The sequence below is a fragment of the Felis catus genome, chromosome C1 (genome assembly GCF_018350175.1).
Source record: "Felis catus isolate Fca126 chromosome C1, F.catus_Fca126_mat1.0, whole genome shotgun sequence".
Lineage (NCBI taxonomy): Eukaryota > Metazoa > Chordata > Mammalia > Carnivora > Felidae > Felis > Felis catus.
In genome coordinates, this window is record NC_058375.1 from 24,469,197 (window position 1) to 24,495,336 (window position 26,140).

The window sequence follows — 26,140 nt, forward strand, 5'->3', positions numbered from 1 at the left end:
TCTCTCTCTTTCCCTTGAAATATCTTCGTGGAACCACAGGGTCTCATTCAGACTTCCCTTTTATTACAGCTAGCAAGTGATTTGCACACAGGCGTTTTAACTAAAGTTAATTAAAAACAGACCCCAGAATCATACACGTACAGGGGGAGGAGAGGAGAAAAATGACCAAGAGCAGCTGGAACCACTGTTGCTGCAACTTCCTTTCCGAATAAAAGCAGAAGCGTTGGGAATGCAGAAGTGGTCTCTTGACTCCTTGTCTTGGTAAGAGGCCTGTTGGGAGCCCTATCCCTGCCTCATCCCAAAGTCTAAGCTGTCTGAGATGAGGACCAGGGGTTTCCTCAGGACCCAGACTTCCCCCCAACTTCCACCATCCCTGCCCCTTCCCCGGGCTCCAAGCAGAAAGCCACCCTGCGCACTGTGTTCATCCCGCCCCGGCTCCAGGGCAACTGCTGTTGGGGACAAGAACGGACCCCCAGACACCTTCCAGCTTCTGTTGAATCTCTTTAATGCTGTTAACGGCAAGTCTGGAAAAGGTTCAGGACAAAGTTCTTTTTTCTTTCTTTTTTAATTACAAAACTAACAGCTGTTAGAATCTTTTTTTTTTGTTTGTTTGTTTTCCTTTTTTCTTTCCCTGGCTACAAAATACTCTGGGGAGATGCATTATAATTTAAAATATATAATATTGCACAAACAACCAAAAAGTTAATTAAACTAAAGAAATAATTACAAAGAGAAAAACCCCATCCCATCAAAAAAAAAAAAAAAAAAAAAGATTCTCTCCATCCCACCCCCCTCACTGAAGGTTTCAAGTGGAACTGACCACCACTCTCTTGGCGTACCTGACCACAATCCCTTTAAATCATTGGTGAATACACCAGATTATGTACAAGAATCACCAGAGCAGCATCATGAAGCACCAGGGTCTCCAGGGATTCCTGCAGCCCCTCAGTCCTCCAAGAGAGGAATAGCTTTACCAGAGCAAAGGGTGAGAGCCACAAAGACCGGGTCTGTCTTCAGGAAGAAGAGCTTTTGCAGAAGCCTGATAAGAGTCTCAAGAAGTTCACCCCCAGCATATCCCTTCAAGCAGCAGAAGGGCTGAGGTGGAGAAGTTGGGCTTACCAGAGTTGTAAGGACTCAGCTTTGATCGCTGCTCTGTACCGCCGGTAGCTGGCTTGTGTCCTAAGCTACAGGGGGGTCGAGGTGGGTAGCTGGTTGGACAAGGTATCCCGCCAGGCAATGCACAGAAGGGCCTGAAGTGACCCCCTCCCTTCTTGGGGAGGGGAAGAAATGCAAGAGCAGACTCTTGCAGGTGGCACAGCTGGGCTAAGGACTTGGGTGCATCTGACATGAAGAAGCCCTGGGAGAGGCATTGGGGACATACCAGCCTGGGCTGGACGAAAGGGAAGAGGTGGGAACTTGGGGTTTGGTCTCTAGATTTGGAACCACAAGGAACCTTTCTGGGAATGGAAAATGCCTGGGAAGGGGAGATTCCCAAGAGAGGCAAATTTCCCAGAGACGAATGCCTCTCACTCACTGGGATAGGAACCAAAATGTGCTTGCCATCCCTGTCTAGCTAGGACAGGTGGGATGGCCCTCCTTGCCTACTTTTGGGTGGACAGAGTGTTCTCTCAGCTTCCTCCAAGAGACTGGTACCTAGGTCCTGCACAGATAGAAGGGCTAGAGTTACCCCTTGGGACTTCCCAGCAAGAGTCCCCAAGAACAGTGGGCGTTCAGCAGAGAAATGTAGGCTCTTCTGGTGAGGGGGGTAGGGCTCCTCCCCTTTGAGTCATCCTATGGTTGGCACAAGTCAGAGTTCCTGGTTTGGATTCAGTGAGCCCCTTCCCAGATGTAAGCAGAGGCCCAAAAGACCAGTAAAGAGCCACCCAGAGGTCTGGTTGACAGAAGCCATTGGGGGGACATTCTCAGTCAGTGTCTTCCAGGGCTGGGCTGAGGTGAGCGAGGGGGTGGGAGGTTCTGTGAGTGGGGGAGCTGCGCGCTCTGGCCCCTCATTCCCAGTCCTCCCACTCTACATCTTCCAGCTGCGGACAGGAGGGGATAACGGAGAGCACAAACACATATTTACTCCTCTGAGTCAAGCCCGGACCCAGCCTCCCCTTGCTGCCCCCATTTCCAGACAGCCCTCCCCTAAACATCCTCCCCCAACTCCCTGCACACCCCGCCCCCCACCCCTTGGGCCACACCTTGCCCCCTAGGAGAGTGAACCACTGTCTTAAGGAACATGTCTGGGAGCAGAGCTGCCCTGTGTCCGAGTGGTGGGGCTGCTGCTCTGATCATTCCAGACCCAAAGGAAATGCTTCCATCAGCCAACACTGGACACTGGGAGGGGACATCCTGCTTCCAGGAACCAACTCAGTCAATCCCTTAAGGAAAACTTGAGAGTGGCCCCGTGATCAGAAGCAAGGTGGCACTGTACTGCAGGTGCTCACAGGGTCTTCATCAGGGGCTCCAGTGCCCTAACTTCAGCTGAAGTCTCTCCAGGGAACTTTCTATCAGCCTGCTGTCAGCTGATCCCTGGTATGATGGGTTGTAGAATGACTGCCTGGGTACATGGTGGCCAGGTTTTACAGAGGGTCGCAAAGACCCAGAAGGCATTAAGCCCCTGTGACATGATAGGGGATCATGGGCCTTCTCTACCCTGGGTATAGTGAGGTCATAGAAGCAAAGTACTCATGGGTAGGTCTCTACCTCTCCCCAGGCTTCAGTTTCCCCAGATGAAAAACGAGGCCCTGCCTATCTTTCTAATCTGTTTACCTCTTTACAGCAGGTTTATGAGCTACATGATAGAAGAAATCATGTGATTCTTGTGTAACAGTGGGAGTAACACTGACTTGAATGTTATATGTCTGGGCTGGAGCCTCACTCTTGCCACTTAGCTGTGAGAGCTTTTTTCCCTGCCTTTCATTCAAAAATGACTCCTTCTTGATTTTGGCAGGTAACGAAGAGTTAGAGTAATAAGGCCTCTGAGCTTCTAACTGGACTGGGTTTTGTGGTGGCTTCAGTAACATTCACTGAGAGCTCGCATGTCCCAGGCACGATGCCTAACATGTCTACATGCATTACCTCTCACAGCTTATGTGCTTCTAAGATCAATTCTGTTTTCGATGGGAAAACAGAGGCTCAGGCTAAGTGACTCGCCCTAGATCACACTATCTTTTGTCTCCAAGGCCAGGAATCTATCTGTTCAGGTCCCATCCCTGGGAATCATGAATCAGAAGATCTGGGGCAGGGTTTGGAGTCTACATTTTTTAGTAGTTCCTCAGGTGACTCTGATGCAGAGCTAATGTCAGGTACTCTCTCACCATCTACCCTGGGACTGAGGGGAAACAGAGCCTGCTGACGGAAACCATTCAGGGCCTGAAGCTGCCATCTCAGGAACAGGGATCCGCCCTGAGGGGACAGTTGCACTTGATGGGAGGAGTCCTCAAACACTGGGATCATTGGGCTTGCTTCCCTGTGGCCAGCCAGGCCTACTCACCTCCCCAGAGGCATCCACTTTGGAGAGTGCCATCTGTACTTCTTCTTCAGTCATGTCCAAGTCAAAGTCCTTCTCCCAGTCCTCACTGATGTCTGTGCTTGAGCCTGGAACCATGATCCACAGTGTCAAAGGTGGGAAGGGGTACGTATGAGCAGGTTGTAGCTGGGGGTTATGGCACTCTTCAAAAGGGCCTGGCAAACATACATCAAAGCTCTCACATTCTGTTGTCACTCTGGCTCAGTGATTCCACTTTTAGGAATCCATTCTAAGGAAAAATCTTGGATTCAGTAAAAGATTTAGCCAAAGGGATGTTCACTGTAGTGCGGTTATAGTGATGAAAATTAAAAAAAACCTGGGGCACCAGGGTGGCTCAGTCGGTTAAGCGTCCGACTTCGGCTTGCGTCATGATCTCACGGTTTGCAGGTTCGAGCCTGGCATTGGGCTCTGTGCTGACATCTCAGAGCCTGCAGCCTGCTTCTGATTCTGTGTCTCCCTCTCTCTCTCTCTCTCACTGCCCCTTCCCCACTCATGCTCTGTCTCTCTCTCAAAAATAAATAAAAACATCTAAAAAATAAGTAAGTAAGTAAGTAAGTAAGTAAGTAAGTAAATAAATAAATAAATAAATAAATAAATAAATAAATAAATAAACCTGAGAGTCCACTGACAGGGAATTACAAAAGTAAATAAATGGTATAGTCACATGATGGAACATTATGTGGCTTTTAAATGTTAGGCTGTAGAGCATTTATATGCATGGCAAAATAATCTAAAACTATTAAGTGAGGAAAAGTAAGTTACTAAATAGTGAAGAAGCACTCTGGCCCAGAGGATCCCAGGAGCCACAGAAATCTTCTAGAAGACATAAACAATGAACCTCTTCCTCTTCACTCACTCCACGCTACCTACACTGACCTCGCTACTCCTGAAACACACCAGACACATTCCTGCTTTAGGGCCTTCGCATGGGCTGTTCCTTGTACTTAGAACTCTCTCCTCAGACATCCACAGGCCAACTTCCTCACCTCCTTCACGCCTTTGCTCAAATCCTACCATCTAAATGTGGCCTGCCCTGACCATCCCGCTTTAAACTGCAACCCACTTCCGCACTCTGCTCTCTTTATTCTTTTTTCCATTGCATTTATCACTTTCGAACATATTACATCATTAGACTTAATATGCTTATTGTCAATAACAGAGGAACTAGAATGTGAGCTCCCTGAGGGCAGGGTTCTTTGTTTTCCTTCCTTAGGAATGCCCAGTGCCTGGAATACAGAGTTTGCACCCAACAGATGTTCACGGACCCTTTTCTAAACCAGGGTTGGCAAACTACGGCCCATGGACCAAATCCAGCCTACTGCCTGTTTTTGGAAATTCAGCTTTGGAACACAGCCCTTGCCACTTGTTTACATATCGCCTATGGCTGCTTTCCTGCTACAACAGCAGAGCTGAGTAGTTCTAACAGACTGTATGCCCCCAAAGCCTAAAATATTTGTGATCTGGCCCTATACAAAAAAGTCTACTCATCCCTGCTCTGGGTGATTCTGATGCCTGCTAAGGTTAGCAGTCACTGCTCTAAACATTCGTTACTTGGGTAGGACTTCTTAGAGGGAACATAAAAAAATGTCCATGTGAAGGTTATTACTAAGAAGAAAACTACAAAAAGAGTTTTTTAAAAAAGAATATGCAGAAAAAAAGTATATGTATTATAAGTCCATTAAAAAAATATGCTCAAAGGGGCACCTGGGGTGACTCGGTTGAGCATCCGACTTCAGCTCAGGTCATGATCTCGCGGTTTGTGGGTTCGAGCCCTGCATCGGGCTCTGTGCTGACAGCTTAGAACCTGGAGCCTGCTTCGGATTCTGTGTCTTTCTCTCTCTCTCTCTCTCTCTCTGCCCCTCCCCCACTCATGCTCTCTCTTCCTCTCTCAAAAATAAATAAGCATTAAAAAAAAATATGCTCACAGATGCTCGTACACAGAGAAAAGATGTGTAAAATACCCACAAAAATACTAACAATAGTTACCTCCAGGTGATGAGGTCATGGGGTAATTTTCTTGGTATTTTTTTTTTTTTCCTATAATGAACACATACTACTTTGTAACTTTTTTTGTCTATTAAAAGCATATTTAAAAAAAGTAGGTCCCTGATCTCCCAATGGCACGACCTGTAAACACGTCCTTGTTTCTTGTACAGCTTGCTCCTCACCAGGCACCCAGGCTCTGAGACCTCCCCTAAGCACTGCCTCTGTGTTCCTTATAAGGGGTCTTGCTCTGTTCTCACTTCCTGGCCACAAGCATCCTGGGTCTCTGGAGCCCTGTAGACCTGGATGGAATCTTTACTTTTTTTTTTATCTATTGTGTAGTCTTGGGTAAGTTATTTTGGGCTTCAGTCTATTTATAAAACAAGGATAAAACCACCCTCTTTGCAGAGAACCACAGGAGGAGCTTATTATGCAGATACCTGCCTCCCCTTCCCCCTCACTCAGATTCTGAACGTCTAAGTGGTGGCCCAGAACTCTGCATTATAAATAGATACCCGGGTGATTCTTTGTAGGCCTGGGCCTGCAGTTTGAGATCCAACAGTGTTAAGATTAGAAGTGTCGATGTGAAGTGCACGTAACACACATACACATAGTGGGGATTTAACAAATGGGGGCCGTTAAAGGCACGGTCTCAGAGTTCAGTAATTTTGCACGTGGTCCCACGGCTAGCCAGGGCAGACTGGCAACTGAGACCAGGTTCTTCGGACTCCGCATCCAAGTCTCTCTATGCCTTCAGGACATTTTGGCGGCACACACCTGGCTGGCTGTCAGTGTTGGCTTCCTGTGAGTTATGGCTGATTCCTCATTTCAGAGGTGTGGCCATGGCCATGACCGCTTTCCCTAACCTCAGGTTGCCCTCTTTTTCAGGCTTTAAATGTTAGGGCAGTCCTTCCAGGGGTGGAAAACAGAGTATCAGCTTACAGTTTTGGAGCACCTCACACCCACCCTCTGAGGTGGGTATTAACAGTCCCAGTTTTCAGGTGACAAAATGAAGGCTTTGAGTGGCAGAGATGAGAACCAGGGCTGTCTCTGCCATGTGCCTCCTCCCACCACCTTGTCCTCTCACACAAGAGTACTAACATCTCCATTACACTGTGCATGTGGCGGAGAACTGAACTATGCCAAAACAATTTAAGATTTCCTGATGGAGTTTGCTTGTTTTTTTAAGAAAGGGGAGTTTTCAGGTGATTACTAACCTCACAGTGTTGTCACTCAGCTCATTTTCTTCTGTTTAATTGGATGTCTGCTTCCCCAGAGAAGAAATGGAGGCAAAAGCCACTCTCAAGTCAGTCATTGGTGAAGGAGGGCCTTCAGCCCAGGGCACCTTCTGGTTTGCAGGCCATAGGCCTGTCTCAGTCTCTCCTTCCCCTCCTCCTGCTGAGGGAACCTGAGCTGGGTAAGTCCAGGCTCTTAGATTAAATGGCTCTTGGGTCAAAATGCAGGTGGGAAGCAGCTCTGCAAGGACAACGATTGCCCCACTGCCCCTGGACTGTGGGAGACTGTGTGGCCTACCCCAAGAGACTCTGCTGTGTCCAGAGACCAAGCCTCTCTTACGTCATCTAAGATGTAGACCTAAGAGAAAAACGGAGTCACTCACCGTCTCCAAGCCTTCATTATTTCTTTTTAAGATTCACTCTCTCTACTCTGTTCCCACTGTCCTCCTGTCAGTCCAAGGCCCCATCTTCTCCCGACTAAGTGACTGCTTGTGGTGGGTCTTCAGCAGCGATAACCCAGCCCTCCTGCAAACCCCCGAGTGTCAGAGGCAGCAGAGCAGAGCAATGAAGAGCTTATGCCACAGCTCCCCCGTAATCTCATTTTGTCCCATTTCAACCCACCACTCATTTTTTCTGACCCTGCTCTCCCACAGCCCAATTCCCAATGGAGCCTACGGTATTTTTTTTTTTAATAAAACAAAAAATTTTTTTATATTTATTTTTGAAGGAGAGAGAGGAACAGAGTGTGAGGGGGGAGGGGCAGAGAGAGAGGGAGACAGAGAATCGGAAGCAGGCTCTAGGCTCTGAGCTGTCAGCACAGAGCCCGATGCGGGGCTCAATATCGGGCTCAAACTCACGGGCCATGAGATCATGACCTGAGTGAGCCAAAGTCGGACACTTAACCAACTGAGCCACCCAGGTGCCCTGGAGCCTATGGCTCTTTAATCCAACTGTTTCACTGTCTCTCCTTCCCTTTCCCAGCTCCAATTCCATGAGCCACAATTCTGATCACTTTTTTGCATATACTTGTGGACTTTCTTCTTTTCCTCTACCGATTTCCCCTGGCTAAACTTGAACCCTGGTTAAATCCAGCTCCCCATCTATTCTGTGCCTGCACCTAGGCTACTGACTGTAGCTGGACAAAAGTACACCAGTGCTGACTGGTGTCTCTTAAAATTCATGACTGCTATCTCAAACGGGCCCTTAGTACCACCCAGCCAGCAACTCCATACCACCTGTTGGGTCCCTCACCTACTCTTCCACTTTCCCAAAGTACTTTTTCATGCTTTTGTAAATACTTAGTGAGTGGGTGGTTGATCTCAAGTTTCCTACCAGTAAAAAAAAAGGGGAGGGGGGCGGGAACTCACACAGACCTCTCTTGGGCTTCTGTGAGGACTAAGTGATATGCATATCCAGTGTTAGCACAGAGTGATACAGACATATAGAAAGTGCTCAGAGATAGTACCTCTTATCATCATCATTTCCCCAAAGCAGGGCTCTACTCATATTTCTTCCCTGATTGAGGACCTATTGTGGAACAATTACCCCCAATTTGTAGAGGAATAAATGGGGCTTAGAGAAGATCAGTAACTTTTCTGAAGTCACATGGCTTAGGAGCAAGGTTGGCATTTGAACCCAGAACTGTTCAAACCCCAGAGTCTGAGCCCTTAGCCTCTGTACGTGAGGCTCTTCGTACAGGTCAGGCATCTAATGTGAGCAGCACGCCCTGCCACTTTATGGCACCGAGTCCAACGTTCCAAGTTTGGCTAAGATTTTAAGTTCTTAAGTTCTGCTTCTGAGTTAACCCATCTACCCTTCTTATTCCTCCCTCTCCTGGGAGATAATACAGCAAAGTGGGCTTTACTCACCACTTCTCCTGCCCATGGCCTCTGCTATCTGGACTTTGTAGGCCCCTGAGCCCCGCAGCTGCCCTCAACTCTTCACCTCTCCTATACAATGCCTGTCCCCTCAGTAAACCAACCGCTGATGCCTGGAGCCTTCCTTCTTTCTCTGAACTCCTCCAGCATCAAGCCTGCCCCATACAGCTTCATGTTTCATCATAAAGACTGCAGCTTTTGCCCCTCCCTCCTCAGTGTCTCATAAAGAGTAGGTAGGAGCTCAATGGATGACCTCACTGAATCAGAGCCAGAAGGAAAGCATTGTGTTGGAAACTGGAAACCCTGTGGTTTCCATCAGGGAGCAAGGGGAGGGGTGTGGTGGGGCCAGTTTCCCTTCCACTGCAGCAAACCAGTCTCTCAGCACCAGCAGGCCAGGGCTCACCTGCTGGGCAAGTTTCGTGGCTGACTGGTACTGTGTGTGTGTTTCAGGAGAGGCCCTGCTGACAATCAGCTATCTCTGAAGAGGGATTCTGGATGTGGCAAAACAGTCAACCCCAGAGCTCTTACTGTCCTTTCCTTCCCCTTTGACAAAAAGTCAGAGTCTCCAGTCTCAAATTTCACTATACAGATAAGAAACTAAAGCTTTAAAACTTAAGCTGGGTCACAGCAAGTTCATGAGGATTCATTTAATTCTTTTTTAAACTGTACGTGTTAAGTTTTATGGATTTCATGCTCCTAATAATGGGATAAGCTTAGGGAGGCTAAATGACTTTCCTGAGGTCAAAAAGGGTGAGGACCCCTGACAATCAATGACACAGGGATTTCCAACCCAGGGTAAGGCTTAATTGTCCAAACGGACAGTGTGGTAGTTACGGGCATAGGCTCTGAGTCAGAGACCTGGGCCTGAATCTGGGCCTGCCACTTCCTGGCCATGTGAATTTGAGCAAGTTACTTAACATTTCTGAGCCTCGTTTTCTTCATCTATAAAAGAAGGCAATAATACCGACCTGACTGGGCTGTGAGATGAAATGAGAAATTAAATGCAATATAACACACTAAGCCCAGGACATGGCATAAACCTTATTCTGTTGGACCTAAGACTCCAACGATTGTAAGATGCACTCTTATTTCAGAGCATATGTACACCTTGGATGAAATAAGGTAATAAATACTCAACAGATAGCAGCTGTCACCATCATCAGTATCACAAATGAAAGGGTGAGGAAACTGGCACCACAAATGCTTCTGGGATCCTAAAGAGACAAGTCTGCCTTATGGGGTAACAACTCTTGCTTGTCCCCCTCCCCCCTGCTCCCTGGGATTTTGGCCTCGACTTACCTTTCTTTCCATTGTTAGAGGGCGTAGACTTCCCACTGTCCGAGTTCAGCTCAAACACCCGTAAGTCTGTGAGTACCTCCTCCCTCAGAGTCTCTACTCTGGCTGGAGGCCTAGGCTCTGGGCCACTGGGGCGGCCAGCAGGGGTGTGGGGCTTGAACTGAGCTGGGGGCGGGGGTCCAGTCTCACCCACATCCACAGCCAGGCCCTGTTCCTCCAAAGATGCCTCTAGCAGCTTCTGGGACAGGTCCTTGGGCAACACGGGTGCCTCAGCTGCAGTGGCAGGTTTGGCGATCTGGGTCACGGGGGAGATGCTCTCACTGCTCTCTGAGGGAGTCACCTCTGTTGGAGGCTCGGCCGGAGTCATCAGATTCTCTTCACAGGGGCTCAGGGGGCCAGGTCCTCCTTCAGGGGATGTGGAGGTTTTGGCCACAGGAACCTTTGCCTCTTTTGCAGAGGTGGGTGAGTCGCTCACAAGCTCCTCTGTTGAGAGAGAACAGGAAAGAGGGCTATGTACCCCGGTCAGCCCCAAGACAACCTTGGAGCTCTGAAGAGCTCTCAGGTTCGCACCAAAGCTTACTCCGATCAAGACTAAAGGGTGCAGTTTCCTCACCCTTTCCCCATCACGGTTCCTCTGCAGATACTTCCTGCTGGTCAAAGTCTCTCCTACGCTGAGGCCTAGCATATGTCTTGTGGACACTCGGCTTCTGGCAGCACAGCCCAAGACGGTATTATAGATTCGAAAGCTAAGACTTGACAGTCAGTTCTGGGCTCAGGCTGGGCTCTGCTCTATCCTCAGTGTATGATCTCGGGCAAGACACTGAACTTTTCTTTAACTTACCCCCACTTAATAAATGTGTTAATAGCACACAGGTGGCTCCAACATACTATCCAAAGTTGAGTTACCAGGTAGAGGAGGCTGAGCTCTTAAGCGAGTGGTTCCCAAACCTGGCTAGGCACGAACCATTACCAGGGGAGCTCGTTAAAAATGCAAGTTTGGGGGCGCCTGGGTGGCTCAGCCTGTTAAGAATCTGACTTCGGCTTAGGGTCATGATCTCACAGTTCATGAGTTCCAGCCCTGCGTCAGGCTCTCTGCTGTCAGCATGGAGCCCACTTTGGATCCTCTGTCCCCTCCCCTTCTCTGCCCCTCCCCCACTCACGTTCTCTCCCTCTCTCTCTCTCAAAAATAAACATCAAAAATTTTTTTAAAAATTTAATGTTTATTTATTTTTGAGAGACGGAGAGAGAGAGGGCACGAGTGGAGAAGGGGCAGAGAGAGAGGGAGACACAGAATCTGAAGCAGGCTCCAGGCTCTGAGCTATCAGCACAGAGTCCGACACGGGGCTCAAACTCACGAACCGTGAGATCATGACCTGAGCCGAAGTCGGTGTTTAACTGACGGAGCCACCCAGGTGCCCCACCCCCCCCCCCAAATTTTTTTAAAGTACAACTTTGGCCACATCCCCAGAGTCTCATTTAGAATGGGGGGAAGGGAATCTTGAATTCTGATAAGCCTCCTAGGTGACTGTGAAGTGGCTGGCCCATAGGCTGGCAGGGGAATCTGTTGCTACTGACACATGTGATTTCCTTACCTAAACCGGGAATTCCGCCAGCCCAGGCAAACTTTTCCTTTTTAGTTCAGCCTATCCTTAGCATGGACAAGCGCCGTATACATGCCCTACGCTTCCCTGCATGCCAGGTCTCTCCGGTGTTCAGAGATGGCCAGATGGTCCCTACAGGCAGCACAGGACCTGTTACTTGCCCATCACCTTTCAATATCTCTTACCTTCTTCCTCCTCCCAGCCAGGCTCTTCAGAGATGCTCTGTTCTGCCCGTTGCTTCAGGGCATCCCTCCGGGCCTGCTCCTGAGTGTGGGGGAGATGGCCAGAAGCAGTCAGGGCTCACTCTCCCCAGACCCCGGCCCTGACCCCAGAACTCTTGGTACCTTGTGCCCCTTCTTCCCTCAACAAAATCCAGTCTACTTCCCCAAGGGCTGAGTGGACCTCCCCGGGCCAGGCCAGCATACCTGCTCTAGTTGATGGACTTTATAGAAATACCGATGCCAGAATTCTGAATGGGAAACAGCTGCTGGGACCTGGAGGGAGGGGACAGTGGAGATGAGACTTTGGGCGTGGTTGTGTACGGTCTGTGTCCCCAGCCTTATCAGCCTGCTCCCAGCTGCTCTGGATTTAAGATGTGGCTCCGTGGCTGAGCGGTTTTCCTCAGAGCACTTAACACCCTTCCATCCCCAGACCCACTTTCCTGGCCTAGCTTGGCCAAGGAGAGAGAAAAGAATTCCCATCAGGTTTTGCTGGCCCTTCCATTTTTCCCCTGATTGCCAGAAGCCTGGCGAATCAGCTTTGCCCATGTAGAGTCTTGGCTCAGGACCTGGCTGGCCTGGCTCTAGAGGGTCTCAGGCTGCTCTCTGGGCCAGGTAACTGCAGTGACTCTAGCTAGATATGTGCCTCCCACCTCCTGACACCTCAAGCTGAAGCTGGGTAAAGTCCTGCCAGCTGGGCCCTCACCATCTTGGTGTAGAGGGCCCGGATGGAGGGGCTGCCTACAAGGAGCTCTGAGATCTCCCCCTTCTTCTCCTCCAAGCAGAACTGGGAAAGCCAGGCGTCAAACAATTCCGGGGGCCCTGCAGAGGGACAGACACTGATGGTCAGTTTTTTGGGTCTGGAGAAAGAACACCGGGCCTACAGAAAACATATCTAAGCCTGGACACGGGCAGTGAGGAAAGCTTAAGGTTTTTTTTCAAAGCCATTTGGCCAAAGGTGGGGGGTCGGGAAGGGTGAAGGGGTGGGTAGGCCCCACTGGTATCGCGGCATAGCATTTAAGCGATCTCTAGAACGGGCTACTATCTGCACGTTCTCATGCTGCTTGCTTTTTAGCCCGTTGCACTTGGCTACCGAACGCCCTCCTCTCCGAAACTGTTCTCAGGTCCCCAGGGACCCCCATGTTGCCAGTCTAAAGGCTACTTCCTGGGGCACCTGGCTGGCTCAGTCAGTTGAACGTCTGACTCTTGATTTTGGTTCAGGTCATGACCTCACAGTCTGTGGGATTTAGCCCCCTGTCAGGCTCCATGCTGACAGCATGGGGCCTGCTTGAGATTTTTTCTCTCCCTCTTTCCTCCCCACTCCTGCATGCACACACACGCTTTCTCTCTCAAAAATAAATAAACTTAAAAAACAAAAATAAAGGCTACTTCTCTGCCCTCTCTCGTGTGACCAGTCCGGCTTCTGACCCTGGGAGCCACTGTCGTCCTCGTGACGCCCTCTTCTCTTCTGGCTTCTCAGTCTTCTATGATTCCCCTCCCACCTTTCCAGTTGTTCCATGTGAGTCTTCAGTGGCTCCTCTTTTTTCCTCTCCTTATGTCTTCCCATTCTCTATTTTCTCCTAAGATAACCTCTACTAAGCCACAAGTTTTAACCTCTCCCTCCCCCAACAACTCCTCAATCTGTCTTTGCAGCCCAGGCTACCCTTCTGGGCTCCAGAGCCAGGGGTCCAGGTGTCCTCTGGAAACTTCTATCAGCTCAGGTGCAGCAAATGCAACGCGTGCTCATTTTCTTCCATCCCTAAACTGTCCCACCTAGTTATCCACCAGAACCCTGGGTGCTGTCCTGGACTCCTCCTTTATCTGATCGCCCTGGGTTCCACCTCCTCGGTGTCTTCCACACCTCATTCTTCATTCCACCTGCCACTCCCTGGGTTCTGGACTTACCTCTGACGTGGGGATTCCTGCCAAGCCTCCTACCCAGTCTGCCCATCTTTGTCTATGCTTGATGGCTCTTTTACAAAATTAAAATAAAATAAAATAAAATAAAATAAAATAAAATAAAATAATAAAATAAAATAAAATAAAACAAAATAAAATCTGATCACCTCAGGCTTTAAAACCTTTCAGTAGTTCTCTAGGGAGGGCTTTTTATTTATTTTTAATTTTTTATTATTATTTTTATTAAGTAAACTCTATACCCAATGTGGGGCTCGCACTCACGACCGTGAGATCAAGAGTCATTTGCTTCACTGACTGAGCCAGCCAGGTTCCCCTGGAGGGAGGGCTTTTTAAGCTAGGGTCCAAGCATGGGCTTCACAGAGGGTCAAAGACCTCCCATATGGCATTATAAAATTTTGTGGAGAGGGTGCCTGGGCAGCTCAGTTGGTTAAGCGTCCGACTCTTGCTTTCAGTTTGGGTCATGGGATCGAGCCCAGGCTCTGCACTGAATGGAGAACTTGTTTGGGATTCTCTCTCTCTTTCTCTCTCTGCGCACACCCCCCCCCCCCGCCCCTTCTGCCCCTCTCCCCTGCTTGTGCTCTAAGTAAGTAAGTAAGTAAGTAAATAAATAAAATTTTGTGAAGAGAGGGCCTGTCCTTTTCAACAGATTTTTAAAGGCCTTTGTGACTAAAAAAAAAGTTAAGAACCACTACTTTGAGCCTTTTAGGACAAAAATTCAAACTGCATGGTCTGGCACCCAAAGCCCTTCCAGTCCGGCCCCCACCAGCAGCTCTCATTGCCATCCCTCCCTCACATGCACCCCTTAATCTAGACTTCTCAAATGCAGGACCTTAAAATGTCCTACTGCCATGCTTGAACACCTTCCCCCACTGCTAAAAATAAAATTAGTCTACTTGTTTTTCTTTTTAAAGTAGGCTCCACGCCCAATGTGGGGCTTGAACTCATAACCCTGAGATCAAGCGTGGCAACCTCCACCAACTAAGCCAGCCAGGCGCCCCCCCAAACTAGTTTACTTCTAATTTATCCTTAAAAACTCAACGTAAGTGTCACATCCTAGGTTCCCCAGGTTGCACCGGGTGCTTCCCTTCTGGGTTCCTACTGCCCCTACCTCTACTATCCTTGCTTTATTCATTGTTTCCTGTCTCTCTTTCTTAACAGCAGGTTCCTGGAGGTCTGCACTGGGGTGAGGGTTTGACTAATTTCTGAGCTCCAGTTCCCAGCCTGGGGCTTGCTGCATGAGAGGGGCTTGGCAAATAAGCGCCAAAGAGAAGGCAGGCAGGGCAGCAGGGCTGGGATGGAGCCTAAGCTGAGAATGAGGGAGCGGAGCAGTCTCTGCAGACTGCAGAGATGAACACAGTCTGGGTTCAGGGAGGAAAAGGGACTGTCAACCCATCCTACCACACATAAGGTACACTCTAGTCCCACTCTGGTCTCTCCACACAGGAGGTGCTGGGCCACTGCTAGTAGAGACCAACAGGGTGCTCATCCCAGATTCCCGTGGTCTCCCTTCCCTGCAAGCCTCCCCCTCACCGCTACCCCCTCACCATCTGGTTCATTGCAGTAGGTTGCCGGGTCTGACTGCAGGCTGTAGAGGCGAGCCTGTAAGAAATAAAGAACAGAAATTCTGGAGTGCTAGGTGGAGAAAGCACCCCCTCTCTGACAGCATAGTCTACCATTGTTGTTGATTTAGGTGCTCAGAGACTGATCACTCCCCTGTACATTTATTCCCATTTGGAAATCAGCCTCAACCCAGCCTCTCCCCTGCTGGCTGCCAGACCCCACAGGGCACCTGTCAGCTTGCCCATGGCTAGAAAGGGGAATACTGGGCTAGGAGTGAAAAACTGAGGCTCCTGGAAAAATGGTCTCCCCTAGTATTCCACCTGGAGAATTAAGACACAGTGTAAGCAGGCTATAAACTTGTATGTATAAAATGCTTTTGAATTGTGTGAAACCTGAAAAGCATTAGTGCAAATACACTAATAAAGTCCAAATTCATGGGCAAAATTTGAAATAATGTATCTCCCCAAATTAAAAGCATTCATCAAGAACTTCTTTCTTTTTTTTTTTATTACGTTTATTTTTGAGAGGCAGAGAAAGACAGAGCATGAGTGGGGGAGGGGCAGAGAGAGAGGAAGAAGACACAGGATCGGAAGCAGGCTTCAGGCTCTGAGCCGTCAGCACAGAGCATGACACGGGGCTCAAACTCACGAACCTTGAGACCAGGTCCCGAGCCAAAGTCGGACGCTCAACCGACTGAGCCACGCAGGCGCCCCAAGAATTTCTTAATTCCATAGCCAGTCTGCCGAGTGAATTATCTGCCATGTTCCCGGTAAGGCCACAGGAGTGGCAAACTTTAGCTGGTCAACAGAAGACCCCACCTCCCCTCCTCAATGTTACGTGGAGCAAAGGCCAGCTGTCTGCGTTAGAGCTTCAGCAAGTGGCTTTGGTGACTTACAGCTGTTAGAATTTAAAATCCTACAATTTAGGAAATTTCACACTCCCACTCAAATGTCCACTAAGTGGTGGTATTGATACTAGAGCTGGCAGATATGCTTGACAAATCAGTAGGTTTGGAAAGGAAATTCAATGCCAACCTGCTGTGACATCACGCTGTGAATTTAGGAGAAAACACTCCATGAACCGTGAAGAAGTAATGTGAGAAGATAAAATGTGGAAGAAATACGCTACCACTGTTGTTGATCTAAGTGCTTTGAAGACATCCTCCCCCCACACGTTGATTCCCACTGGAAATCAGCCTTAACCCAAACGGGGAGAAGATCATACCTGTACAGCATTCCTTATCAAGGCTGAAAGCTGAAAGGACTCCCCAAGAGCAGCACTACAGAAATGACTGGAATAATTATGCTCTGTTCACTTGCAAGAATGTAAATAATTAAAAGGATGGTAAGAAAGATGCTGATATTTTTTATATATGTTTTTACAGCAGGTTATAAAATTCGATGTATAAAGTGCTTTTTTTGTTAAAACGAAAGAGTTCAAACTATCTTTACCAATGTTTGTAAACAAAAAGAAATGAAAGGTTATAGCCAAACAAGAAATAAGTGGTTCTCTTTCAGTGATGGGATTATGGATTTAGCGATAATTATCTTCTTGATTAGTACTATTCTCCAGTATATACACATATACTTATTTTCTGGCCTGAACACATACTGCTTTTATGAGTGCACATTGGAAGATGGCATCTAGTGCTGTTAGGCACCTGCAGGGGAGGCTGCTAATGAATACCTTGGTGCCATCATAGGGCTCAGCTGTGCCAGAGGGTGTGCCCATCAGGGTGATGACATCGCAGTCTATGGTCTTGTCTGGTGAGGGAGCGAAGGTGTCGGAGATCACCCCTAGGAAGTCAGACAACCCCTTCTTCATCTTCTCTGTTGCCCCCGAGGAGCCTTCAGTCTGCAGAGAGAAGCAGAAGAGGAAACAAGTGGCCCAGGAGCAGGCTGCAAGTTAGAGTTTGGGCTACTGAGGGGTAAAGCGTCAGGGGCAAAGGAAGCATCAGGGGTAAAGCATCCCTGTGTAGGGACCAGGGAAGTGCTCGTGGCCTCTTACCCCATCTCTGAGGTTGGAGAAGGACAGAAGTAGCCAGGGTCCCCAGACACCAGAAGAGGGTGTGGAACAGGACCCCAGTAGGCCTACATAGTCAGAGCAGAACTCCCTGACTGGCTGTTTCATCAAAATTTCAAGGCTAGTCATAGTGATCAAAAACTGGCAGGAGAGGGGATGCTCGGATGGCTCAGTTGGTTGAGCATCCGACCCTGGATTTCGGCTCAGGTCACGATCTCTCAGTGCGTGGGACCGAGTCCTGAGGTGGGCTCTGCGCTGACAGCAAAGAGCCTGCTTGGGACTCTCTGTCTCCCTCTCTCTATGCCCCTCTGCTGCTCACGCTCACTTGCTCTCTCTCTCTCAAAATAAATAAATAAACATTTAAAAAAATGGGCAGGATAGGATGCATGCTGTACATACTCTGTGGGGAAGGGGACCTGTGGGTGGAGTGGTGGCAAAGGTACTAGTTTTGGAGACCTAACCCCCTCTGAGTCAGCTTCCTGATCTGTAAAATTAGGACAAACAGACTTCCTTCAGAGGGCTGCTGTGAAAAATAAAAAAGATCAGGCATGTACAAGCCTGGCATAAAACAAACATCTACTAACTAGCAGTACTGTAATATCACAATGTCATCATCATTGTTGCTCAGGAAGTAGAACATTCTCTATGAAAGACCGGGGACATATGGGCAGGGTGAGAACACATATCCTTGCCTAGACGCAAACCTGGGATCAGCTGAGGGCCAACGTATGCATTGTCTAGAAGGGGCAAGTGAGACACCAAGCTTGAGCCACACTGGCCGGGATATCCTTGAACAAGCAGAAATAGGATGCTGACAGGGCCAGGCTCTAAAAACCTCGCGGAAACCATAGCATTTACTCCTGATTAGGCTATCCAAGCATTTTACACCCGGAATCTATCAGCATGCCTGGCACATGCTAGCACAGATATACAATCATATTTGTCAAATGAAAAAAAAGGAATAAATAGCCACCTGGGTGGCTGAGTTGGTTAAGCGACCGACTGTTGATTTTGGCTCAGGTCATGATGTCACGGTTCCTGAGATGGAGCCCCACATCAGGCTCTGAACTGACAGTGAGGAGCCTGGTTGAGATTCTCTCTCTCCCACTCTCTCTCTGCCCCTCCCCTGCTTGCTGGATGTCTCTCTCAAAAATACATAAACACTAAAGAAAGAAAGAAAGAGAGAGAGAAAGAGAGAGAGAGAGAAAGAGAGAGAGAGAAAGAGAGAGAGAAAGAGAGAGAGAAAGAAAAGAAAGAAAGAGAGAAAGAAAAGAAAGAGAAAGAGAGAAAGAAAAGAAAAAGAGAGAAAAAAGAAAGAAAGAAAAGAAAAAAGAAAAGAAAAGGAAAGGAAAGGAAAGGAAAGGAAAGGAAAGAAAAGAAAAGAAAAGAAAAGAAAAGAAAAGAAAAGAAAAGAAAAGAAAAGAAAAGAAAAAGAGGAGCTGGGGTGGCTCAGTCAGTTAAGCGTCCAACTCTTGATTTCAGCTCAGGTCACGATCTCACAGTTTGTGAGTTCAAGCCCCACATTGAGCTCTGTGCTGACAGTGCAGAGCCTGCTTGGGATTCTCTCTCTCTGTTCCTCCCTCACTTGTGCTCTCTTTCAAAGTAAACTTTAAAAAAAATAAAAATAAAATTTTAAAAAGGAATAAATAAACGGAAAAAATGAGTGATGTCTCTGCTGCTGGCTGGACCCTAGCAGTTCAGCAGGATTACTATCTGTCACTCCTGCTCATGCTCATGAGTAGCCGTGATTAGCCCGCAGACAGTATTTTACAAGAGGAGTCAACAAAATTAAGGTTGGCTAAAAGAACTCCAAAACATGTTTTTCATAACATGGCTTCTAATCTCAAGGCAACTGATTCAGATGGAGATCAGATGAAGAAAGTGCAATTTCCCCAATACTAAAGGAGAAACTGTTCATGCAAAACCTATATATTATACTTCATCGGAAGCTTGAGCTTTGCAGGGATAGCCAACCATACACTATTTTCACTTTTCACACTCACTTTAGAATCTAAATCCTATCTCACAAGAAGATTCTGCCACGCATCTTTGATTAATAAAAACAGGGCCCGTAAGAATAGAAGTTGGCACAACCTTTCTGGAGGGTAGTTTTGCAATAAATATTAAAAGGCCTACAACTGTACTCACCGGATGATCCCTTCTAGTATTTTATTATAAAGAAAATATGAAGGACAAAGATTTAGCAATCAGAATGTTTACTGTAGCTCTGTTTATCCAGTACCCGAAAAAAATGAAATAGGAAACTAGGAACTGGTTAAACCTACAGAACAAAATAACAAGCCGTTTATGATGCTGGAGAGTGAGGTTTGCAATGATTAAGCCAGAAAGTAGGTTATAAACCGTGATATTCAGTTGATTCCAGTTTTGAAAAAGAAAGTGGACAAAGTGAAAAAGAACGAGGAACATACTCCCCAAATATTAACAGTCGTTACCTCTGGGAGATGGAACTAGGTCTTTCTTTTTCTTTTACTTACATGTATTTTCTAAACTGTCTACAGTGAATGACTTTGCCAGAAGGAAAACATTTGCTAAAACAATACAGAAATGGGAGAGCTTATTAATACTTATTCTATATAGCTTGTTTGCTTGACAGACATAATTCTTTCAAAGTGGGAGCCTATGGGGGAAAAACAATCACTTAATAGTAGAAAGGTTGGGGTATCAGGCTGTGAAGGACAGTCACTCAGAGCGTGAAGGGAGTACTCACAGCTAGCTTCTCCTTGACCACACTGGCCGTGGCTGCAATGGTGCAGGCCGTGTCATGCTGGACCACCTGGGTGAACTCTGTCAGGTCTCGCTTCATGAACTCCAAGGCTTCGGAGGACTACGGGGAAGACAAGAGAGGGATGACAGAGCCAGCTGGCTCCACTACCCTTTGTTCCTGTTCCCGGGGCTGCTTCTATCCCAGACAGACACATGGAAACCTCAAGTGACATGGGAAGCCTCAGCACAGAAACAATGATTGCCTGTCCCAATCCCATGACCTGGGATTACCGAACAGCAGAGAGTACAAAGGGACTCCCTGCAGCTCTGAGAATCGGGATGAGACTCAGCCCTGACCTTTATAAGCTCTGTGGCCACAAGTAACTCTCATCTAGTTTCAGGTTTGTCCTGAGGGAGGTACACTAAATCGGTGGTTCAAGAGCAGACTGGGGAAGGGAGTGCACACAGTCCGGAAACGAAACAGACTCCGATGCATTGCTCTGAAATCCTTTAAGTCATGACATTTGTTTCAAATTTCAAGTAACCTGAAGAAAAGGTGTGTGATTTTTTTTTTTATCAAGGGAAAGTGTTTCTATTTTTATTTATTTTTTATTACAGGGAAGTTCAGTTGAAATATGAGGCAGTATGTGAAATTATTTGTCTGAAAAACTAAATAAACATGTTGTACTAGTGACATTAATAATTGAGAAAGCGTTTATGAGCGATTCTTGGCAATTTAATACCAGAAAAAAGGTGTGTGGTTTTTACATTCCACAAAGGGGGTGTTGAGAGAAATACTGGATTGGATTGCCTCCGAAGTCTTGCTTCTACCATTCTAGGGTTCTATTCATCCATAGAGATCCTTCGGGCAGAATGAATATTTGCTTCTGTCAGACCGACCTGCTGCTCACCCTGCACTCAGACCAGGTTTGAGAGAGCAGGCCCTCGGCCCTGGTCTGAGTCTTGCCCTGCTTTGTTTCATCCTTACCCACTCTGGGGTACCTTCCCAAACTACCTCTGTACTCCCCTGGCAAGCCCCCTCATTTTGCACATGGAGAGTCACCTGAATTTTTTTTTTTTTTTTTTTTTTGCATTTTTGAGGGTTCTGGTGACTTTTTTCTGGTTTTCATCAGCCTGGGATGAAATGGGGTAGTCTCATCTATCAGCAAGAAGCTTCTCTGGGAGTCGGAATCATGTCTCCCTTTCAGACTCAGGACTCTGTAATTGGAGTGGAGGGGCCATTTATTTTCTATCTCCATCCACTCTGCCATTCTCCATCCTGGTCCAGGCCAGCCTGCTCTGTCGAATGGACTCCTCGCAGGTTGTATCAGATACCTCTACTGCCTTCTCCTTGTGACACTGCTGGGAGCTTTGGAAGTCAGAACAGACCAGGTTGCCCCTGCTTTACATTCTACAGTGCCCATAGTGTCCTATGAGCAAGTATACCATTTTTCCCTTCACTTACAAGGCCCATATAATCTCATCTCTGGCCCTCATCCTCTACCACTGCGTCCCTCACTGAGCTCTAGTTGGCTTTCCACACGTTTCTCAGATGCTCTAGCATCTTCCTTACCTTCATGGTATTAGAACATATGGTTCTAACTCTTCCAAACAAATAAGTGAAAAAAACACAACAAATAACCCCCTTCAACTGGTTAATTCTGGTTTCTCCTTCAGATCTATGCTTAAATGTCACTTCCCTGGAGAAGCTTCCCTGATGCCACCTCAGATTAGGTTGGGTCCCTGCTTCATGTTCCCAGGGCACCTGAATGTTCTCTAACGTTTGTCATACTGTAGATTACGATTACCTGTTCCAAGTCTAGCTTCCTGGATAAACTGAGTTCCCTGAGCACAGAACCCGTGTTTTTTGTTCACTGATGCTTTCCCAGTATGTGACACAGAACGCGGCATAGAGCAGGTGCTTAAATTTGCTTGTTAAATTTACATGTACCGGAGCAATTTTAATTAAATAACCATTAGCATGATCATTTGATAAACGGCTGTCACTAGACTGTGAGCTCTGAGGGGACAAATATGAACAGACATGGTGCCTGCCCTCAAGAAGACCGTAGTCTACTGGCAAAATGTTCATATAACAGTGTTGATACACAAGGGCAGAGTGGTGACCAGTGTATTATCAGGAAGTTGGAAAGACTTGGTGAAGGGAAGCCTGGACTGAGCCCTAAAGAATGAGCAGGAATCAGCAAAGGAAGCCTGCCTGGGGCACAGTAGGGCATAAGGCTTACCAAAGCCCATGTGCATTTCAGTCCTAATGAACATAAAAGGTAAAGCAAAACTGGTTTGGAATAAAGCTGGAGAGGTTGCCAGGGGCAACTATGGAGGGCCTGGTCAGCCCTGAGGGTAATGGGGAGCCACCAAGGGTTTGAAGGAGGTGGGACATGATGAGCTTTGCCTTTTTCACAGGTCACTCCAGTCACTGGCATGGAGTGCCATGGACGGGTCCAAAAGTGACAAGAGTAGAAGACAGAGGAAAACCAGTCAGGAGGCTGCTGCTGCAATAGTCCGGAAAAGAAAACAGAATATGAATAAGGACAGTGCTGGTCGGGATGAAAGGATGGGACTGGTTCAAGAAATATTCGTCAAAAAAGGTAGATTTGGTGATTAAATGGATGTGTTGACTGAGGGCAAAAAAGAGTCAAGGAAGGGCCACTGGCTGCTAAACTAGGTGCCTGGGTGGATGCAGGGCTGCCAGCTGAGGGGGAAAATGCCAAAGGGGAAGCCCGCTTAGAGAGAGGGTGATGACAATGATTTCGGTCCTGTAGCATGTGTGGTGTGTCTGGATAGCTGTCCATCAGCAGCTATTCTCAAACACTAAAGTTCAGAGTAAAGGACTAGGAGTCACTCCATCATGGAAATGGAGGAGGTCACCCAGGAAGCGTTTGTAGAGTGAACAGAGCAGTGAGCGGAGGACAAGACCCCTCAAACACTACACTTTTAAGGCGCAGAAAGGGGAAGTCATGAGACAGTCGGGAAAGAAAAGCCTGGAGATGTGGAGAACTGAGAGAGAAGCATGCCACAAAGCCAAAGGAGTAGAGTTTCAAGAAAGAGGGAGTGATCACTAGTGTCAAGTGCAGCAGAAAGGTCCAGGAAGATAAGGGCTGAAAACCACCCACTGGATTTGGCAAGTGGTAGGTGAAGCTGACTGTGTTTACAGATAAGCTTGTATGTGGTAGCTGCAGGGATGGGGACAGAGTCATGAGAGATCACGCTGTTGATCTCAAATTATAAACAGTAGGAGATGAGGTTGTCTCCCAGAGGTAAAAGAAGAAGCAGTTGAACAGTGGACTTGAGGAAGAGTTAGGTCTGGGGAAAGTTTCTGAAGGCAAGGGGGAAGAAAAGCATATCAGAGACTGGAAAAGCTTGCTGGGTGTTGCTCAGGCCTGAGTAAGGTTGGTGAATCTGTGGTTGGGCCAAAGAGCAATATGACTTTCTCTATCGCTGTCTGTGGGTAAATGCAAGCACACACGTACACTATAGGATGAGGGAAGATGCACAGGAAGGTAGATTATAGCACCATCTCAAACTTGTCTCTAGGGCAGTACGCTAAGGGGTGCAAGGGAACTGAGGGTCCTGGGAATTGAGTGGTCCAGATGGAGCCAGGATGGGAAGGGGGAAGGAGGCAAGGCCAGGAAAGCACTGCAAGACCAAGAAAAAAAAAAAAAAAAATGGAGGTAAAAATGGATGGGTGGTGTTTAAGGGATTTCCCCATCACCCTCCTCAGGACTTAATAAAAATAACTCCAGCTTATATACTATTTACTGTGTGCTGAGCATTGTCCTTGGTGCTTTACACATTATCACTCAATCCTTACAACACTATCAGGTAGGTATAATCAGTACTCCCATTTTGCAGATGAGGAACTGAGGCCTAGAAAGGTTAAATAACTTGCTCAACTTGGTCTAACAGTAAGCAGCTAAGAGGGAGATTAAGTCCTCTTTCTGAATGGGGTAACTGTCAAAGGCAGAAACAACGTCCACACCCCTGCTTCAAACTGGCAGTTCCCCAAGAACGAAGATAGAAAGCTAACCAACTATGTATTTTTCATGAGTTATGGTAAGACCAGCCTTGAGAGAAACACACAGGAGCCCCTCGCACACCTGCTGAATGAACGTCAGACTCTCCTTCCAAGAGATCGCTCAATGGAAGTGACCTTCTTTGAGGTCTCTTCAATTGAACTTCCTTGTGAAATTCTCCTCGTGCTGATCAACAACGTAAACAACTCAGGGCATTTGCTAGGCTGTAGCTGAGAGGCTGTCCAGGACTGCATAGGCTAAAGGAGGTATTAAAATGCTCCCAGAGTAGAGGACTGATTTAACCAGAATCAGAAGCCTCCCGAGTCTGCCCTGAAGCAGGACTCACCCCAATTCCCTGAGGTAAACGGTAATTAACTTTTTTCCACAATTCACTGGGGCCCGCTTGGACAAACTAGCACGGAAGGGAACAGAAACACACAACAGCATTGTCCATTGGTGGAGCAGAGCCTCACTCATCCCACAGGGATTGCTGCCTCCCTGCTAGACCGAGCTTCGTGAGGCCCAGGATTGCAGCTTATCCTCAGGACCTGTCACAGAGTGCTGGCTGTGCCATTCTAATACCCGAATGACTAGAGCAGTTAAGTTTCTATCGCTAGAGTTCTTCTTCTCTCTTCTACGAAGCTGTGAATTTCCGGAGCTGGAATAAACTGCTCTTCCTATGGATTCCTACAAAAGGGTCGCGCCAGCCTTTAAACCAACATGTATTTCACCGTGGCGACTGTCACACTGGCCTGAGTCGGGGTCAGTCCTCCCTTACACCGATAAGGTATAACAGTAGAGCTCGGTGGGCCTCATCTCGAAGGCCTGGCGCCCACGTAGGTCGGGCGGGGCCGCTCGGACCTGGTTGCAGTGAGGCGGAGCGAGGCCCTGCCGGAGGAAGGGCGCCGGCCCGGCTTACCTTCTCCTTGACTGCCTGGTAGCTCTGCTGCAGCCAGCTCCGCCACCATCCCACGTCCTCCCTGTGGAAGACAGACACATCTGGCGGCCCTGCGGTGCGACTCTTGCCCGCGCAACGATCGGGTCTCAGTTTCCCCCTGAGATGTGGTCCGCGGGCCGAGACTTGGCAGACCGTTTCCCCACCCCCCTCACACTGCGACTCCACCCCGCCTTTTCAGTTCCGTCCACTCGCGCGCTGGCCTCCTGCTCCCCACGGGGACCCTGACCCAGCACCCCGGCCCTCAGAGAATTCAGGCCCCAACGCCGGAGAGCAGGATGACGGGCTCACCCTTCCGCCATCTTGCCCGCATGACATCACCACTATTTACTGACCTCTGACTTCCGACACGGCACCGCCCCCTCAGGCACCGCCCCGGAGCGCTCGGCCCAATCCTCGCGCTGACACCGCCCCCAGCCCAATCTCCGCTCCGGTCCACTACTGGGCCCCGCCTCCTTGAGCTCCGTCCAGTGTCCGTCTACAATTCGCCCTTCAACTCCGCCTCTGGACTCTTGGCCCAATCCTCACTCAGTTCGGTTCTCAGGGTCCACTCCCCAGCGGTAGCCCTACCCCCCCCCCCCACCACAACTACTTTTTAATCAACGTACATCGGATACGGTGGCTGCTAAGGGCCACGTTCGTCCCTCTAGCTGGACCGCGAAGGCGCGGGAGCGGAGCGGAGAAAGGGAGGCAGCGGGGCTGGAGCTCGAAAGTCTGGACCCTAGAGCTCAGGTCTAGGACCACCCCCCCTTTATGAAACAAGCCGCGTAACAGCTGCTTGGGGTCTCTTCGGGCTAATCCAACAAGCGCAGAGCGGAGCCCTGGGCTACGGTCTGCAGGTGTGTGGAGAAAATTTCATCCCAGTTAACTTCCATGAGGCTTCTCGAGGGGCTCTGAGGACGTTAGGGAGATAGACACACATTCATTCACCTATCTCAACTTTTGATAGCCCAAATCAGAACTTTTTGAACTGGAGCTGAATGTGGATTGGCTTGTGAAAGGGAGACAGAGACAGAAACTTTCTGCATCTGCTACCTGTCAAATCCCATGGCCTCTTGTCTGTTTAGGGGCGTAGCTTTAGTAATTCCCCCACCAGCCATTCCGTTTTTTCTCTTTACATGATTGTTCCTGTCGTCATACATGGTATTTCTCCCACATTAAAAGCTTGGAAATAAATGTCAAC

At 48.2% G+C, this 26,140-nt stretch overlaps 2 protein-coding genes across 8 annotated transcripts in view; one reads left to right on the top strand and one right to left on the bottom strand.

Moving 5' to 3' along the window:
* Positions 1 to 488: 488 nt before the first annotated feature.
* Positions 489 to 25,661, bottom strand: BSDC1 (BSD domain containing 1). 6 transcript variants are annotated; one of them, XM_045035482.1, is made up of 11 exons: positions 25,566 to 25,661; positions 24,922 to 24,982; positions 19,973 to 20,089; positions 16,909 to 17,076; positions 15,207 to 15,261; positions 12,449 to 12,564; positions 11,950 to 12,018; positions 11,710 to 11,788; positions 9,927 to 10,406; positions 3,497 to 3,687; positions 489 to 2,039 (listed from the first exon to the last, which is right to left on the bottom strand). In XM_045035482.1, coding segments are annotated over exons 1-11 (1,371 nt in total). In that variant the 5' UTR covers positions 25,568 to 25,661; the 3' UTR covers positions 489 to 2,006. The 6 variants fall into 6 exon arrangements, with proteins under 6 accessions (XP_044891417.1, XP_044891419.1, XP_003989866.1 ...); XM_045035484.1 differs by lacking the exon at positions 25,566 to 25,661 and adding an exon at positions 25,293 to 25,429; XM_003989817.5 differs by lacking the exon at positions 25,566 to 25,661 and adding an exon at positions 25,249 to 25,293 and having other exon boundaries at positions 3,497 to 3,600.
* ZBTB8B (zinc finger and BTB domain containing 8B) overlaps positions 25,659 to 26,140 on the top strand; it is a 42,583-nt gene continuing 42,101 nt past the window's right edge. Inside the window, exon 1 of one of the 2 annotated variants that reach the window (XM_045035480.1) lies at positions 25,659 to 25,796. The gene's annotated coding sequence lies outside the window, so the exon portion shown is untranslated. The remainder of the gene's footprint in view (positions 25,797 to 26,140) is intronic. The other variant, XM_045035479.1, reaches the window with a different exon arrangement.

What these genes read in the sequence shown, in the direction of transcription:
- BSDC1 (XM_045035481.1), bottom strand. An exon ending in TGGTCAAGGAGAAGCTAGCT is followed by an intron (nt 17,077 to 19,972) that starts GTGAGTACTCCC and finishes TTCTCTCTGCAG; the next exon opens with ACTGAAGGCTCCTCGGGGGC. An exon ending in AGCCCTATGATGGCACCAAG is followed by an intron (nt 15,262 to 16,908) that starts GTATTCATTAGC and finishes TATTTCTTACAG; the next exon opens with GCTCGCCTCTACAGCCTGCA.